This window comes from Anomaloglossus baeobatrachus, chromosome 7 (assembly GCF_048569485.1).
Source record: "Anomaloglossus baeobatrachus isolate aAnoBae1 chromosome 7, aAnoBae1.hap1, whole genome shotgun sequence".
NCBI lineage: Eukaryota > Metazoa > Chordata > Amphibia > Anura > Aromobatidae > Anomaloglossus > Anomaloglossus baeobatrachus.
The window spans coordinates 258,809,134-258,823,938 of NC_134359.1; the positions used below are offsets into that span (position 1 = coordinate 258,809,134).

At 47.8% G+C, this 14,805-nt stretch overlaps 1 protein-coding gene across 8 annotated transcripts in view; it reads left to right on the forward strand.

Moving 5' to 3' along the window:
- The window catches only part of SUN1 (Sad1 and UNC84 domain containing 1), a 161,863-nt gene that overhangs the window by 38,564 nt on the left and 108,494 nt on the right, over nucleotides 1-14,805 (forward strand). For 6 of the 8 annotated variants that reach the window (XM_075318065.1, XM_075318064.1, XM_075318066.1 and 3 more), the window contains exon 2: nucleotides 8,004-8,100. The exons of 1 other annotated variant lie outside the window; for it this stretch is intronic. In XM_075318065.1, coding sequence (XP_075174180.1) covers nucleotides 8,024-8,100 — 77 coding nt within the window. In that variant the 5' untranslated portion in view covers nucleotides 8,004-8,023. Of the gene's footprint in view, nucleotides 1-8,003; nucleotides 8,101-8,177; nucleotides 8,259-14,805 lie in introns of those variants that run through there. One more of the 8 variants, XM_075318069.1, reaches the window with a different exon arrangement.

Sequence of the window (14,805 nt, forward strand, 5' to 3'; positions counted from 1 at the left end):
CCTGAACCTGACTGTGGGGCCATTGAGTCCTGGATCCTAGCGTCTTCAGGATTATCCCAAGGGGTCGTTGCCACCATGAGACAGGCTAGGAAGCCCACGTCTGCTAAGATCTACCACAGAACGTGGAAGATATTCTTATCCTGGTGCTCTGCACAAGGAGTATCCCCCTGGCCATTCACGTTACCTGTCTTTCTTTCCTTCCTGCAATCTGGGTTGGAAAAGGGCTTGTCGCTCGGCTCCCTTAAAGGGCAAGTCTCGGCACTATCCGTGTTTTTTCAGAAGCGTCTAGCGCGACTGTCTAAGGTGCGCACGTTCCTGCAGGGGGTGTGTCATATCGTACCTCCGTACAGGAGGCCGTTAGATCCGTGGGATCTAAACAAGGTCCTTGTTGCTCTCCAGAAGCCGCCTTTCGAGCCCCTGAGGGATGTGTCACTTTCTCGACTCTCACAGAAAGTGGCATTTCTGGTAGCGGTCACGTCTCTTCGGAGAGTGTCTGAACTAGCAGCGCTGTCATCCAAAGCTCCCTTCCTGGTGTTCCACCAGGACAAGGTAGTGCTGCGCCCCATTCAGGAGTTTCTCCCTAAGGTGGTATCCTCTTTTCACCTTAATCAGGATATCTCCTTGCCTTCCTTTTATCCGCATGCAGTTCATCGGTATGAAAAGGATCTACATTTGTTGGATCTGGTGAGAGCACTCAGAATCTACATTTCCCGCACGGGGCCCCTGCGCCGCTCGGATGCACTCTTTGTCCTTGTCGCTGGTAAGCGCAAAGGGTCACAGGCTTCAAAAGCCACCCTGGCTCGATGGATCAAAGAACCAATTCTTGAAGCCTACCGTTCTGCTGGGCTTCCGGTTCCATCAGGGCTGAAGGCCCATTCTGCCAGAGCCGTGGGTGCGTCCTGGGCATTACGACACCAGGCTACGGCTCAACAGGTGTGCCAGGCAGCTACCTGGTCGAGTCTGCACACTTTCACCAAACATTATCAGGTGCATACCTATGCTTCGGCGGACGCCAGCCTAGGTAGAAGAGTCCTGCAGGCGGCAGTTGCCTCCCCGTAGGGGAGGGCTGGCTTCGCAGCTCTAACATGAGGTATTTCTTTACCCACCCAGGGACAGCTTTTGGACGTCCCAATCGTCTGGGTCTCCCAATGGAGCGCCGAAGAAGAAGGGAATTTTGTTACTTACCGTAAATTCCTTTTCTTCTAGCTCCTATTGGGAGACCCAGCACCCGCCCTGTTGTCCTTCGGGATTTTTGGTTGTTTTTCGGGTACACATGTTGTTCATGTTGAATGGTTTTCAGTTCTCCGACGTTACTTCGGAGTGAATTTGTTTAAACCAGTTATTGGCTTTCCTCCTTCTTGCTTTTGCACTAAAACTGGTGAGCCAGTGATCCCACTGGGGGTGTATAGCCAGAAGGGGAGGGGCCTTACACTTTTTAGTGTAATGCTTTGTGTGGCCTCCGGAGGCAGTACTATACACCCAATCGTCTGGGTCTCCCAATAGGATCTAGAAGAAAAGGAATTTACGGTAAGTAACAAAATTCCCTTCTTTTATTCTTTAATGAGTGGCAAAAAAATCTGCACCAAGCGCATGTAAAAAACAGGCCATAAAGCGCCTATTTTATGCCACTTTTTTCCTGCCAAGAGTTACAGAAATGGTTCCGAAATTTCTGCACCAAATACTTAATGTGCACATACCCTAATGTGGTGTTTTTAGGGTTTGTTTTTTTTCCTTCAATTATAAAATATTAAGTGACATCCTGGTGGAAAACACCTGAAGAATGGTACTCTCACTACTTTTAACCACTGGGGTTTTTGGAAACCGGAAGCAGATACATTCAGGATTTTGAGTATTTATGAACAGTATTCTCGTTTACCATAGAAATTACTAAAAAAGATATTTTGAGTATTTTTTGAGTTTTTCGGATCAGACCAGATCATAAAATGCCTGCGGACATTCCCTAAAGCTGACTGGATCTAGTGATCTAACCATTTTCAGGGCCTTTTGCTTATGTTTTTTCATTTTTGCTTTTTTTTTTTTAAATATTTTTATAACAAGAATCTTTGACTTTTTTTTTTTTTTTTTTTTACACTGTTTTGTGTCTTGCTTCAACTAAAGGTGCTTTTTTTCCCATTTCCTGGCATTGACCACCTTAGATGTGAATTACGTGCATTTTTTTATGCATTTGTGCCACAGAAATGCCCTAAAAACTTGTGCCTTTATTCTCCTGCAGATTTTCCGCATGTAATGCAAGTCTATGGTAAAGGTCAGCTTAACTGCAAGAAATTGACATGCTGTGGATTGGAAAAAACGCCCAGCTGGTCAATTTCCGCAATGCAAAAAAGCGCATTGGGCTTGTGATTTCTATTAATCCCATCCACTTTGCTTGAACTGTAAAATGCTGCGTTAATAGGTACAGCATTAAAACAGCAATAAAAAACCCATCTTGGGCTGATGTCACTTCTTTCCTCACGCCTTTTATGTATGAGGATAAAAACCTCCATGGGAAGAAAGCCTTGGGTGGCCACTTAGTGGGGTCTTGTGACCCCATTATGCCTTGGTTATGAAACCTGTTATCCATGGCGGATCTAGTAAATCTGCAGTGGTACCAGCCTTCCGGTCCTCCAGGTCTGCGCTCTGTCATGTCGCGCTAATTGTATGTAGTCTATATCGCCAGAATAAGCCGTTTCCCATTGCTTTTTGATGGTACAAATAACCTCGAATGCTGCCCGCAGTAAAATTAAAACTGGACAGACCAGGAAATCTACAAATTCCTGTATATTAAAGGGAATCTATCACCAGGTTTTGCCACCTAATCTGAGAGCAGTATAATAAAGGGGCAGAGATCCTGATTCCAGCAATGTGTCACTTAGTGGGCTGCTTAGTTTAGTTTTGATAATCTACTGCTGATTAAACAGTGACTATCATTACAGGACTACTTGGCGTGCTGCAGGTAGTCCAGCATATTCATGAGCTCTGTATAACTGCTAGATCTGCAGCAGAGAAAACATTGATTTTATCAAATCGCTTAGTAAGTGACACATCGCTGGAATTGGGGTCTCTGTCTCTATTATTCTGCTCTCGACAGGTTCAATTTAAAAGGCATTAAAGGGAATCTGTCCCCAGGTTTTTACCTCCTAATCTGTGAGCAGCATAATGTAGAGACCCTGATTCCAACAATGTGTCACTTACTAGGCTGCTTAGTGTAGTTTTGATAAAATCACTGTTTAATCAGCAGTTGGCGTGCTGCAAGAAATCCAGCATATTCATGAACTCTGCATAACTGCTATAACTGCTAGATCTGCAGCAGAGAAAACATGGATTTTATCAAAATGACAGAAAACAGCCCAGTAAGGGACACATCACTGGAATCAGGGTCTCTGTCTCTACATTATGCCGTTATCAGATGGGGAAGCTAAAACCTGGTGGCAGATTCCCTTTAAGCATTCTCTTTTGTACCGCAGTTTACTGCTTGTTGCCCAGGTTACCGACCACCTCTGCAGTCTTATCGGTGGTTGCTGGTCTTCTAGGCAAGCAGTGGAGCACTTACAAGCTCTCTGCTCTGAAGCTGGCTTGATTTGGCCAGGTTCAGTGCCCTTTGCTCCTCCTCTGCTCACAGCGGCAAATAGTAAACAATTCGGGCCAGAGGTGCAGCAATGCTTCTGGCCCAAGCTGTCAATTATTAGACGTGAACTACACCCTGGCAAGCAAGAAGCCGGAGGCAGGGGAGCAGTGCGCTCCTGAAGATCACATAGGACTACCCATATAAGTATTGAGCAGATATGATCGGGACACTATAAGGCCTGTTTCACACATCCGGCATTTCGCCTGATTCCGGATCCGGCACGCGTGCAGTACAGTACATTCATTTACAGTGGAAGTGCAGCACAATGCGGTTGTGTGCTTCATGCACAACCGCATTTGTCCGCATAGTGTCGCGCTTCCACTGTAAATGAATCTACTGTACTGCATGCGTGCCGGATCCGGAATCAGGCGAAATGCCGGATTTGTGAAACAGGCGTTAAAGGGAGCTTCTAGGGTTTACAACAGTATATTAGTGGGTGCCACCCCTGGGTTTAACAGTTGAGTATGTTGTGTTGCTCTCTTGAGCGCCCCCATATGTACCTGTGACTGTGCCTGGTACTGCAGCTCACATTAATAAGAAATGAATATAAAGAATTGACACAGGAGACTGTTTCAGGCCGGAGGGACACTTGAAGCGCAAGGTCTCAATACTGATAAATACTGATGTGTGAATGAGGCCTAAAGACTGGGGCTACCTGCTGTAGTTTTTTCTGAACCACATATGACCAATGGGTGGGAGGAATAGCTGTGGCCAAGGATTTGATGGCCCTTGCAGCCGACGTCTGGGGTCTGTGCCGCCAATGCATGGCATAGAGCAGGTGGATGGCGCTATGTTGTGACCCGCAAGGTCCCGCCAGAAGCAAGTGTGGATTCGCTTGGCCGATACTTCTCTGCCCCTGATTCTGCGGACAGGAGGCTCACGTGCGTGTTGATGGCCGCCCCGCCGACTCTCCAGCTGGTGTGAATTACTTTGCTATATTGAAAGCTGTATATTTAGACAATGACAACTGTGTTCTTCTTGGCAATGAAGCGCCATTAATGCTGCGCTCTATTTCGGGGATACTGTGGATGAGCATTTTCCGTGCCGTATGGCCTCGTGTGTAGATAGGACGCTGCGGCTGACCGCTCTGGATACACTTGTTTTCACGCTGATCTATTAAATATATTCATGTTTTCTTATGAAAGGAAGGATCATGTGCTCTGGTGACTCAGGCTGGGCTCGGATGGGTGTGTTCCCTTTAGGCCTGGGGGAGACTGGTGTCGGCTCCTCTGCAGCGCTCGCTCGCTATCTTCTCCTGGGATCCTTCCTGTCTCTGGTCTGTAGTCCGTATTCTTGTTTTGTCTGCGATCCTTTGAGGAGGAATGTGCCCCTGTTGACTCCTCTTCTTTTAGCCTGTTTGGAGCATGCACTGTCGCTTTTAGGTCATCTCCATGCATGTATATCAAAGCTGCTCATACACCGGGCACACTACTTGGAGAAGAGCTGGTGACAAGTTATCAATGATGGTTTCCACCACCCACCGATCTAGTATTATCACCTATCCAATGGAGAGCTGATAAACGCTGTACTTCGGGATACCCCTTTAGGTTTCACACATCGGACAATCGTGTTCTGAGCCGCGATGTCGGACCGACAGCCAGCCTCGTGACCTGAATCGGCATCCTCGTAGGCATATGACGCTGCTGTGTTCAGGTCAGGAGGCCGCTGCCAATCCTGTGCCGCGGTCCGTGAATGTCTGACCTGTCAAACTGGTCTTAACACTTGATCACCAGACTCCTTCTCTTTCCCCCCCTCTGACTCCATGACATATTTCCTTGATCTTCCATGTGTTTTCAGTAACAGAGAGAGGTAGAGAGGGGCTTTCAAACACCGCGCCAATGATCACCGATGAGAGAAGTCAGATTAATGCATCTTTATTTTGCACTCGTCTACGCGTTTCTGGAGACGCTGCTCCCTTCCTCAGGACCGTAAAGCATAAAAAACATCAAATCTCTAATCATCAAATCTTTGAGATTTGATATTTTCTTAAAAAATTGTTTAAAAGAACTGAAGTCCTCAGTGGTTGATACCTTTTAATGGCTAACTGAAAAGATGGTGATAATAGCAAGCTTTCTAGACTATATTTCGAGACATATTTTCTTCTGCTTTACGGTCCTGAGGAAGGGAGCGGCGTCTCCAGAAACGCGTAGAGGTGTGCAAAATAAAGGTACGTTAATCTGACTTCTCTCATCGGTGATCATTGGCGCGGTGTTTGAAAGTCCCTCTCGACCTCTCTCTGTTATCTGACATCTGGGGTAATGGTGCCGTTGATCAGGATAGCTATGCTTTTACAGTAGTTGTGACTCTCAACTCTATCTGGTGAGTAGGACTGTTTATTATATTCACCCCGTGTCTATTGGGGTAAGACCCTATATGCGCTTTTTGTCCACAAATTTCTATCGTTTTATGTGTTTTCAGTAGGGAGAGGGGATTCCCCCATAACAAAGGATCGAGCATCTTAAATCCAATATGTCCAATCCTTTATTTTCCTCATCTGTAGGGAACAGTTTGGGCCATATACAGATTAATAAGCCAAAATGTACCCCCTCCCTCCAAAAATTGATGATGTGCTCAACATTAAAGGGAATCTGTCAGTAGGTTTTTGTTACCTCATCTGAGAGCAGCATGATGTAGGCAAAGAGATCCTGAATCCAACGATGTATTACTTAAGGTACCGTCACACTAAGCGACACTCCAGCAATCCCACCAGCGACCTGACCTGGCAGGGATCGCTGGAGCGTCGCTACACGGGTTGCTGGTGAACTGTCAGGCAGATCTCACCAGCAACCAGTGACCACAGCCCCCAGCCAGCAGCGACGCGTGGAAGCGATACTGCGCTTGGTAACTAAGGTAAATATCGGGTAACCAACCCGATATTTACCTTGGTTACCAGCGCACACCGCTTAGTGCTGGCTCCCTGCACTCCTAGCCAGAGTACACATGGGGTTAATTACCCGATGTGTACTCCAGCTACGTGTGCAGGGAGCAGGGAGCCGGCACTGACAGCGTGAGAGCGGCGGACGCTGGTAACGAAGGTAAATATCGGGTAACCAAGCAAAGGGCTTCTTGGTTACCCGATATTTAGATTGGTTACCAGCCTCTGCAGAAGCCGGCTCCTGCTGCCTGCACATTTAGTTGTTGCTGTCTCGCTGTCACACAGCGATCTGTGCTTCACAGCGGGAGAGCAACAACTAAAAAATGGCCCAGGACATTCAGCAACAACCAACGACCTCACAGCAGGGGCCAGGTTGTTGCTGGATGTCACACACCGCAACATCGCTAGCAACATCGCTGCTACGTCACAAAAGTTGTGCCTCAGCAGCGATGTTGCTAGCGATGTTGCTTAGTGAGACGTGGCCTTTAGATTACTGGGTACAGCCGTTCTGACACAATCAGAATTTGTAGATTTGGTGATGTAGCAGAGCTGAGAGAGCTGCCTCTGCCTGCTCCAGGCTCTCTATAGAGATTGCACATTGACAGTGAGTAGCTAATTATTCGCTACTTGCACGAAAAGTACGGCTTTTGGGTTACTCGCTACTTAGCGAGTATTTCCCCATTGACCTACATTGCGCTCGCTACTCGTAACAAATGTGCGAGTAGCGGACAGTATCGTGACAGTTTAGCGAGTACGAATAGTCAACTACTCGCTCAACACGAATAGTGAGGTGTCAGAGGAGGAGGCGTGCCGGACTGTCATGCTTGTGACTTTGTAGTCCTGCTACTTAAACAAAGCAAATAAAAACAATGGATTGGACTGTAACAAGACAGGCATCCCTGAATTCTCGGTGTTAACCCTTGCAGCATGCTGTCTTCAACTCACATAGCAAAAACCTCCTGACAGGTTGCCTTTAAAAGAGTTGTCCCATGAAGCACATATTGCCTCTTCACAGTAAAGGTGATAGAGTGGAGCAAAAAGAATTATTTATATTTTTGTTGCCCTGGTCTTATAACTCGTGTTTTCCGTGGCAGCCAGACCAGGACACTTTTCACGTCTGCAGCCTCGGCCGGCATCCTGGGCTCCTTAGTAGACCCTGGGGCATCACGTTGTGGGTACTAGGAGGCACCAGGATGCCAGCTGCAGAAGTGAAGGCTGCCCATGGCCGGCTGTCACGGAGGACCGGACTGCACACCAGACAAGGGCAGACGCTTATCTTCCCAGAAAGTAAAAGGATTGGGATATTCCAATGAATGGCAGCAACAAATGTTTCTCTCCCCACTGACAACCCATGTGTCCGTCATCCCACCATAACCATACGCTCTGATGGCCCATTCTGCTATCTCCGATCACCGCTGTGCGCTCCTGTCTGCAGCTTATTGGTGTGTGTAATAGACTGTAATGTGGGATTTTTTTTTCTTGTGCCCTTTTTACTTGCTACAGCATGATCTGAGACCTTGAGAATGGATTATTCCCATCTTCACACGTACGCTCCACCCCAGTGTCTTCCCGAGAACACTGGGTACACCTATGCTCTAAGGTGAGACGCCGCTCGTCCCTCAAGCGCGTTAATGCTTCATCATCATCTTAAACTCTGGGTGACATCTGTTGTCCTGTGCTTAGAGAGAGGATGGCCAGGATTAGCCAGTCCAGACTATGTGCGTAAGCCGCGCTATAATTGGGCAGGCACTGGGAAAGGTGAGGATCTGCCAGTGACAACGGCTGGTGCCGTGTAATGTACTGCCGGAGTGGAGATTGGAGGGCAGCGGCTGCAGCTATCTGCACCTTCAGGAGAGGCTGCGGCGCCTTCTGTGCGCTCTCGGGGGAGACTGGCATCGTCTTTTGTGTGCGCTTGGGGGAGGCTGCAACGTCTTTGCGCACTCTCAGGGGAGGCTGCAGTGCCGCCTTCTGCGCGCTCTGCATCGGTTTTTTTTCTGCGTGCTTTTGGTGAGGCTGTGGCGTCTTCTGCGCTTTCTTGGGGGAGGCTGTTGCAGCGTCTTCTGCGCTCTCTTTTATGGGAGGCTGCTGTGGCGTCTTCTGTTCGCTTTTGGGGGGAGGCTGCTGCGTCTACTGTGCACTTTTGGGGGAGGCTGCTGCATCTTCTGCACGCTTTTGGGGGGAGGCTGCTGCGTCTTCTGCACGCTCTTGGTGGGGAGGCTGCTGCGTCTTCTGCACGCTCTTGGTGGGGAGGCTGCTGCGTCTTCTGCACGCTCTTGGTGGGGAGGCTGCTGCGTCTTCTGCACGCTCTTGGTGGGGATGCTGCTGCGTCTTCTGCACGCTCTTGGTGGGGAGGCTGCTGCGTCTTCTGCACGCTCTTGGTGGGGAGGCTGCTGCGTCTTCTGCACGCTCTTGGTGGGGAGGCTGCTGCGTCTTCTGCACGCTCTTGGTGGGGATGCTGCTGCGTCTTCTGCACGCTCTTGGTGGGGAGGCTGCTGCGTCTTCTGCACGCTCTTGGTGGGGAGGCTGCTGCGTCTTCTGCACGCTCTTGGTGGGGAGGCTGCTGCGTCTTCTGCATGCTCTTGCATCTTCTGTGCGCTCTCTCGGGGAGAGGCTGCGACGTCTTCTTCTGCATGCTCTTGGAGGGAGGCTGCGCCTGCTTCTTCTGTGTGCTCTCTCGGGGAGAGGCTGCGACGTCTTCTGCGTGCTCTCTCGGTGAAACGCTGCGTCGTCGTCTTCTGCACGCTCTCTCGGGAGAGGCAATGACTCTTCACATGTATTTATTATTGTTCCACCACAAATTACCAAGCTTTGCCGCCTTGGAGATGTGCCGGGCTTACCCGCAGTCTGGTTTGTGGGCAGCAGAGTGCAGGAGCAGCTGAACACACTGATATATGGATTATTTTGGAAATGGATTCAGTATACTTTGTAACTTTCCAGTTTCATTCCCACTCGCTGCAGGTGTTTGATCCAAGTGGGCGGTCTGTGTCACTGACGGCTCTATGGATACTTGAGTGACCGCCCACTTGTCTAAGACCACCCACTGGACAACCAAGCTCAAAATGAGCGGGATCTAAAATACATGCAGGATTATAACTTGCTGTCTGCATGTAACAGGTTCCTTTTTAAAAGAGCCCTCCACAAATAACTGACCCACTGGGCTCTGCCTGGTGATCGGAGTGAGGACGCGCATAATGCAGAGTCAAAAATGCCGAAAATAAGTCATTCTCCATCTGACGTCCTGCACTGGTTTCATTTATAGCAGTCCATCCCCTATAAGTGCACCCCTGATAACACGTCCAAACCGGGAGGAATAGAACTAGATGATAGCAGCGGGGGAAAGGACTGGATCCCTGATTCAACATGAGCCAACAATATGGAGCTGCAGCAAAAAAGGCCAACAAAATTCTGGGATGTATCAAGACAAGCATTGAATCTAGATCAAGAGATTCCCCTATGTATTTTCTCTCCCCTGAGGAAGCCACACGTGCAGTGGCGATACGCGTGGGGACACACGCCGCCTACCTTTCATTGTGTATCTACCCTCCTCACTCTCCCTGGTATTGCTGCGGGTCTGTCAGGTGTAAGTATGGTTCTTTATCTGTCTGAATGATCGTTCAGGCTACCCTTACACCTGATTCAGACTCTGCACTGACATGAATTCTGTCATGCATTTCTAGGTAACTGCTCACCTATCATCAGGGGTTTGTGACCACGGTCTGCTATTACAACGTAGCAAGACCAGCATACTATCTAGTCCTCTCCTCTAGATACATAATTTGGGCATACTAGCCACAATTTTGTACTTTCATACCTTATGAGTTACACCAGTTAACCCTTTCTTATTTTATGTGGTTACTATTAATAGGTATATGATACTCTATAAGGTATAGCTGTTAGGTTCCTTTTGGCTCCTTTTATTATATTGGATATATCCTGGGCATTGTTACCTGCAATATACTGTCTGTGGAGTTTATTTACCTTGTGAGGGGTACCTTTCCATATTGTTATAACTTTTGGAGGCTGGCGTGTCGGGGAATCTTGCCATTCGGCTTTTTTTAAATGTTTTTAATTTGTCTGTTTGTGTGCTCCTGCCTGTCCCTGGAGCCGTGCTATGTCCACAGTATGTTTTTGAGATAATGTTTATAATAAAAACCAGTTTTTCACTTGTATTATTGTATTGGTGATCCCAATTTTTGGTATACTCCTTCCTTTTTTTTTTTTTGTTGTATGCTCTGTTATATACCTGGAGATCCCATTTGGTGGTGCCCTTTCTATTCCTTTTTGCGGATTCAGTATACTTTGTAACTTTCCAGTTTCATTCCCACTCGCTGCAGGTGTTTGATCCAAGTGGGCGGTCTGTGTCACTGACGGCTCTATGGATACTTGAGTGACCGCCCACTTGTCTAAGACCACCCACTGGACAACCAAGCTCAAAATGAGCGGGATCTAAAATACATGCAGGATTATAACTTGCTGTCTGCATGTAACAGGTTCCTTTTTAAAAGAGCCCTCCACAAATAACTGACCCACTGGGCTCTGCCTGGTGATCGGAGTGAGGACGCGCATAATGCAGAGTCAAAAATGCCGAAAATAAGTCATTCTCCATCTGACGTCCTGCACTGGTTTCATTTATAGCAGTCCATCCCCTATAAGTGCACCCCTGATAACACGTCCAAACCGGGAGGAATAGAACTAGATGATAGCAGCGGGGGAAAGGACTGGATCCCTGATTCAACATGAGCCAACAATATGGAGCTGCAGCAAAAAAGGCCAACAAAATTCTGGGATGTATCAAGACAAGCATTGAATCTAGATCAAGAGATTCCCCTATACTCTGCCCTGGTCAGACCCCATCTTTAATACTGTGTACAGTTCTGGGCGCCCCAATTCAAGAAAGACCTCAATATACTGGAGCAAGTCCAGGGAAGAGCAACCAAGATGGTAGACGGTCTGCAAACCATGTCATGAAAAAATGCTAAAAGAACTAGGGATGTTTAGTTTGAAGAAGAGAAGGCTGAGAGGAGACTTAATAGCGGTCTACAAATATCTGAAAGGAAGTCACAGTGCAGAGGAAACCACCCTATTCTCATTAGCACAATGAACTACAAGAAGCAATGGGATGAAACTAAAAGGAAGGAGATTCAGATTAGACATTAGGAAAACCTTTCTGACAGTGAGGGCTGTCAGGGAGTGGAACAGGCTGCCACGAGAGGTAGTGAGGGCAGTCAGAGAGTGGAACAGGCTACCGCAGGAGGTAGTGAGGGTAGTCAGGGAGTGGAACAGGCTGCCACGAGCGGTAGTGAGGGCAGTCAGAAGGTGGAACAGGCTACCACGGGCGATAGTGAGGGCAGTCAGAGAGTGGAACAGGCTACCACTGGAGGTAGTGAGGGCAGTCAGAGAGTGGAACAGGCTACCACGGGAGGTAGTGAGGGCAGTCAGAAGGTGGAACAGGCTACCACTGGAGGTAGTGAGGGCAGTCAGGGAGTGGAACAAGCGGCAGCGGTAGGTAGTGAGCTCTCTATCAATGGAAATCTTCAAGCAGAAGCTGGATAAACATATAGCTGGGATGACTTAGGAAAACCTGCACTTGCAGGGGGTTGGACCCGATGGCCCTTGAGGTCCCTTCCAACTCAACCATTCTATGATCCTATGCTAACACAGAACTGTCAATTCATTCATATATTTCCAGAAGGAGCTTCAGAGGAACAGCAGTTGTCAGAAAAGATACCCTGGAATATTGGCTTGGACGTGTCAGGAGGGCTCACAAGCTGTAACGCTGGTTATACACAGTGTTTCTCAGCAAAAAATTTGCAATTTTTATTTTTCTTCTCCGCTTTTCTTTATAGGCTTCTGTATAGGGAAAAAAAAGTCCTGACGGGATCTGCTCCAAACTAGACACTGTCCAATCAAAACACTACAGGGGAAAAGCTCTCCAGGAAAAGAAAAGCTCCCACCAAAGAGGGGGGCCCAAGAGGAAAGAAGCAGCCTGAGGATTGCTGCCCCCTGCTACCATACAAGACGTGTAATTAAGGGGGCACCCGGCACTATGACGGGGGCCATTTATCTAGTTTTCTGTGTAGATTTGCATTGTCAGATTCACACGTTTCCAGCTGAATCCGTTGTTGGTACAAGCTGTAACCTGGCAGCGATGTGTCTGCGCTGATGAGTCAGATGTTCAGTATTTTGGAGGCGTCGTGTCCCCACCCAGTGATAGTATGTAGGCAGAAACACGGGGCACGTTTACTATGTGTGGCATTTGTGGTAAGGGTATGCCCCTACTTCTGTTTTTGTTTCTCTATGATATATATATAATTTTTTTTTTTATCTGTTATGTAACCAAAAGGTCGGCAGAAGAATTTCCTTTCCCGATGGCGTCTGAAGGGAGAGTGTGAATAAGGCTCAGTCCTCTTAGGTGTGAGAGGCGCGTGTCTTGTAGGGCTGCTCCTTATGAGGGTTTTGCTTCAGTTTTACCCAATAAGTTAAATAATTTTCTCCTAAATTATCCTTAGAACTTTATTCGTTTGAAGCAAACCTCAGGAGAGTGCATCAAACGTTAGTCTAACACGTCGATCTAATATATATGTGTGTGTGTGTGTGTATGTATGTATGTATGTCTGGGATTGGCATCTGCACTGTCACAGCTACAACATTTTGCGCACTCTCACTTCTGGACCCCGAGAGCATCATAGGCTATGTTTTGAGGGGAAGTTTTAACCCCGTGCTTTAGTTATTCACCAAAAAACCTGCCTCCATTAAAGCGAATGGAGCTGGGAGCCACAGTGCAGGCAGAACTTCAGAAGAATGCGCAGCCACGCCCTTATATGGAATGTTGGCGTGTCACAATGCAGCCAGGGAAAGAGACAGACAGGGTAAGAGACAGACACAAAGAGACAGACACAGACAAAGAGACAGACACAGGGAAACAGACAGGGAAAGAAAGGGAAAGAGACACAGGTAAAGAGACAGACAAAGACAGGTAAAGAGACAGACACGGGGAAAGAGACACGGGGAAAGAGACACGGGGAAAGAGACACGGGGAAAGAGACACGGGGAAAGAGACACGGGGAAAGAGACACGGGGAAAGAGACACGGGGAAAGAGACACGGGGAAAGAGACACGGGGAAAGAGACACGGGGAAAGAGACACGGGGAAAGAGACACGGGGAAAGAGACACGGGGAAAGAGACACGGGGAAAGAGACACGGGGAAAGAGACACGGGGAAAGAGACACGGGGAAAGAGACACGGGGAAAGAGACACGGGGAAAGAGACACGGGGAAAGAGACACGGGGAAAGAGACACGGGGAAAGAGACACGGGGAAAGAGAGGGAAAGAGACACGGGGAAAGAGAGGGAAAGAGACACGGGGAAAGAGAGGGAAAGAGACACGGGGAAAGAGAGGGAAAGAGACACGGGGAAAGAGAGGGAAAGAGACACGGGGAAAGAGAGGGAAAGAGACACGGGGAAAGAGAGGGAAAGAGACACGGGGAAAGAGAGGGAAAGAGACACGGGGAAAGAGAGGGAAAGAGACACGGGGAAAGAGAGGGAAAGAGACAGAGATATATACAGAGGGGGAGACAGACATTATGATTACATTTCTATCTGTTTTGTGGTTGTTGTGTGCAGAATACATTTGTGTTAATACATTCTATTTTGTTAACAGCAGTTATTAACCCGGGCGAAGCCGGGCAGTACAGCTAGTATACTATAAAGCTGGAAAAAAAATGGACGACCGCCCATAGCTAGCGTCTGAGATTTAGATCCATAAGTGTTCTCATGGCAGAAAGTGTTGGCCCTTTGAGAAATTGTTACAGAAAATGATCACAATTCTATGTTTTGTTATACACAATTCTTTCCTTTGTGCGTATTGGTACGACAGAGAAAAGGAAAATTGGACATAATTTTACACAACTCCAAAAAATGGGCCGTGCAAAATTGTTGGCGCCTTCAACTTAAAATTTGGTTGCACACCCTGTGCAGAACCCTTCAGAACTCTCCAGCGCTTTGTTTCCGTCCATTTCTGGGGGCTTCTTGAACTACTGTATATTTGGGGGATGGGGGTCATTGTCCTGCTCAAAGACCCATGACCTAGGATGCAAATCCAGCTTTCTGAAACGTTCAAATTTCAGGATACCTTTCACACAGTGAGGCAGCAAAATAACCCCAAAACATCTGAGCCTCCACCATATGTGATTGTAGTTCCTCTATTCTTTCCTGTGTAAGCCACATTGGCAAACTGCAGTCTAACTTTTTATGTCTCCGTCAGCAGTGGGGTCCTCCTGGGTCTCCTCCATAGCCTTTAATTTCA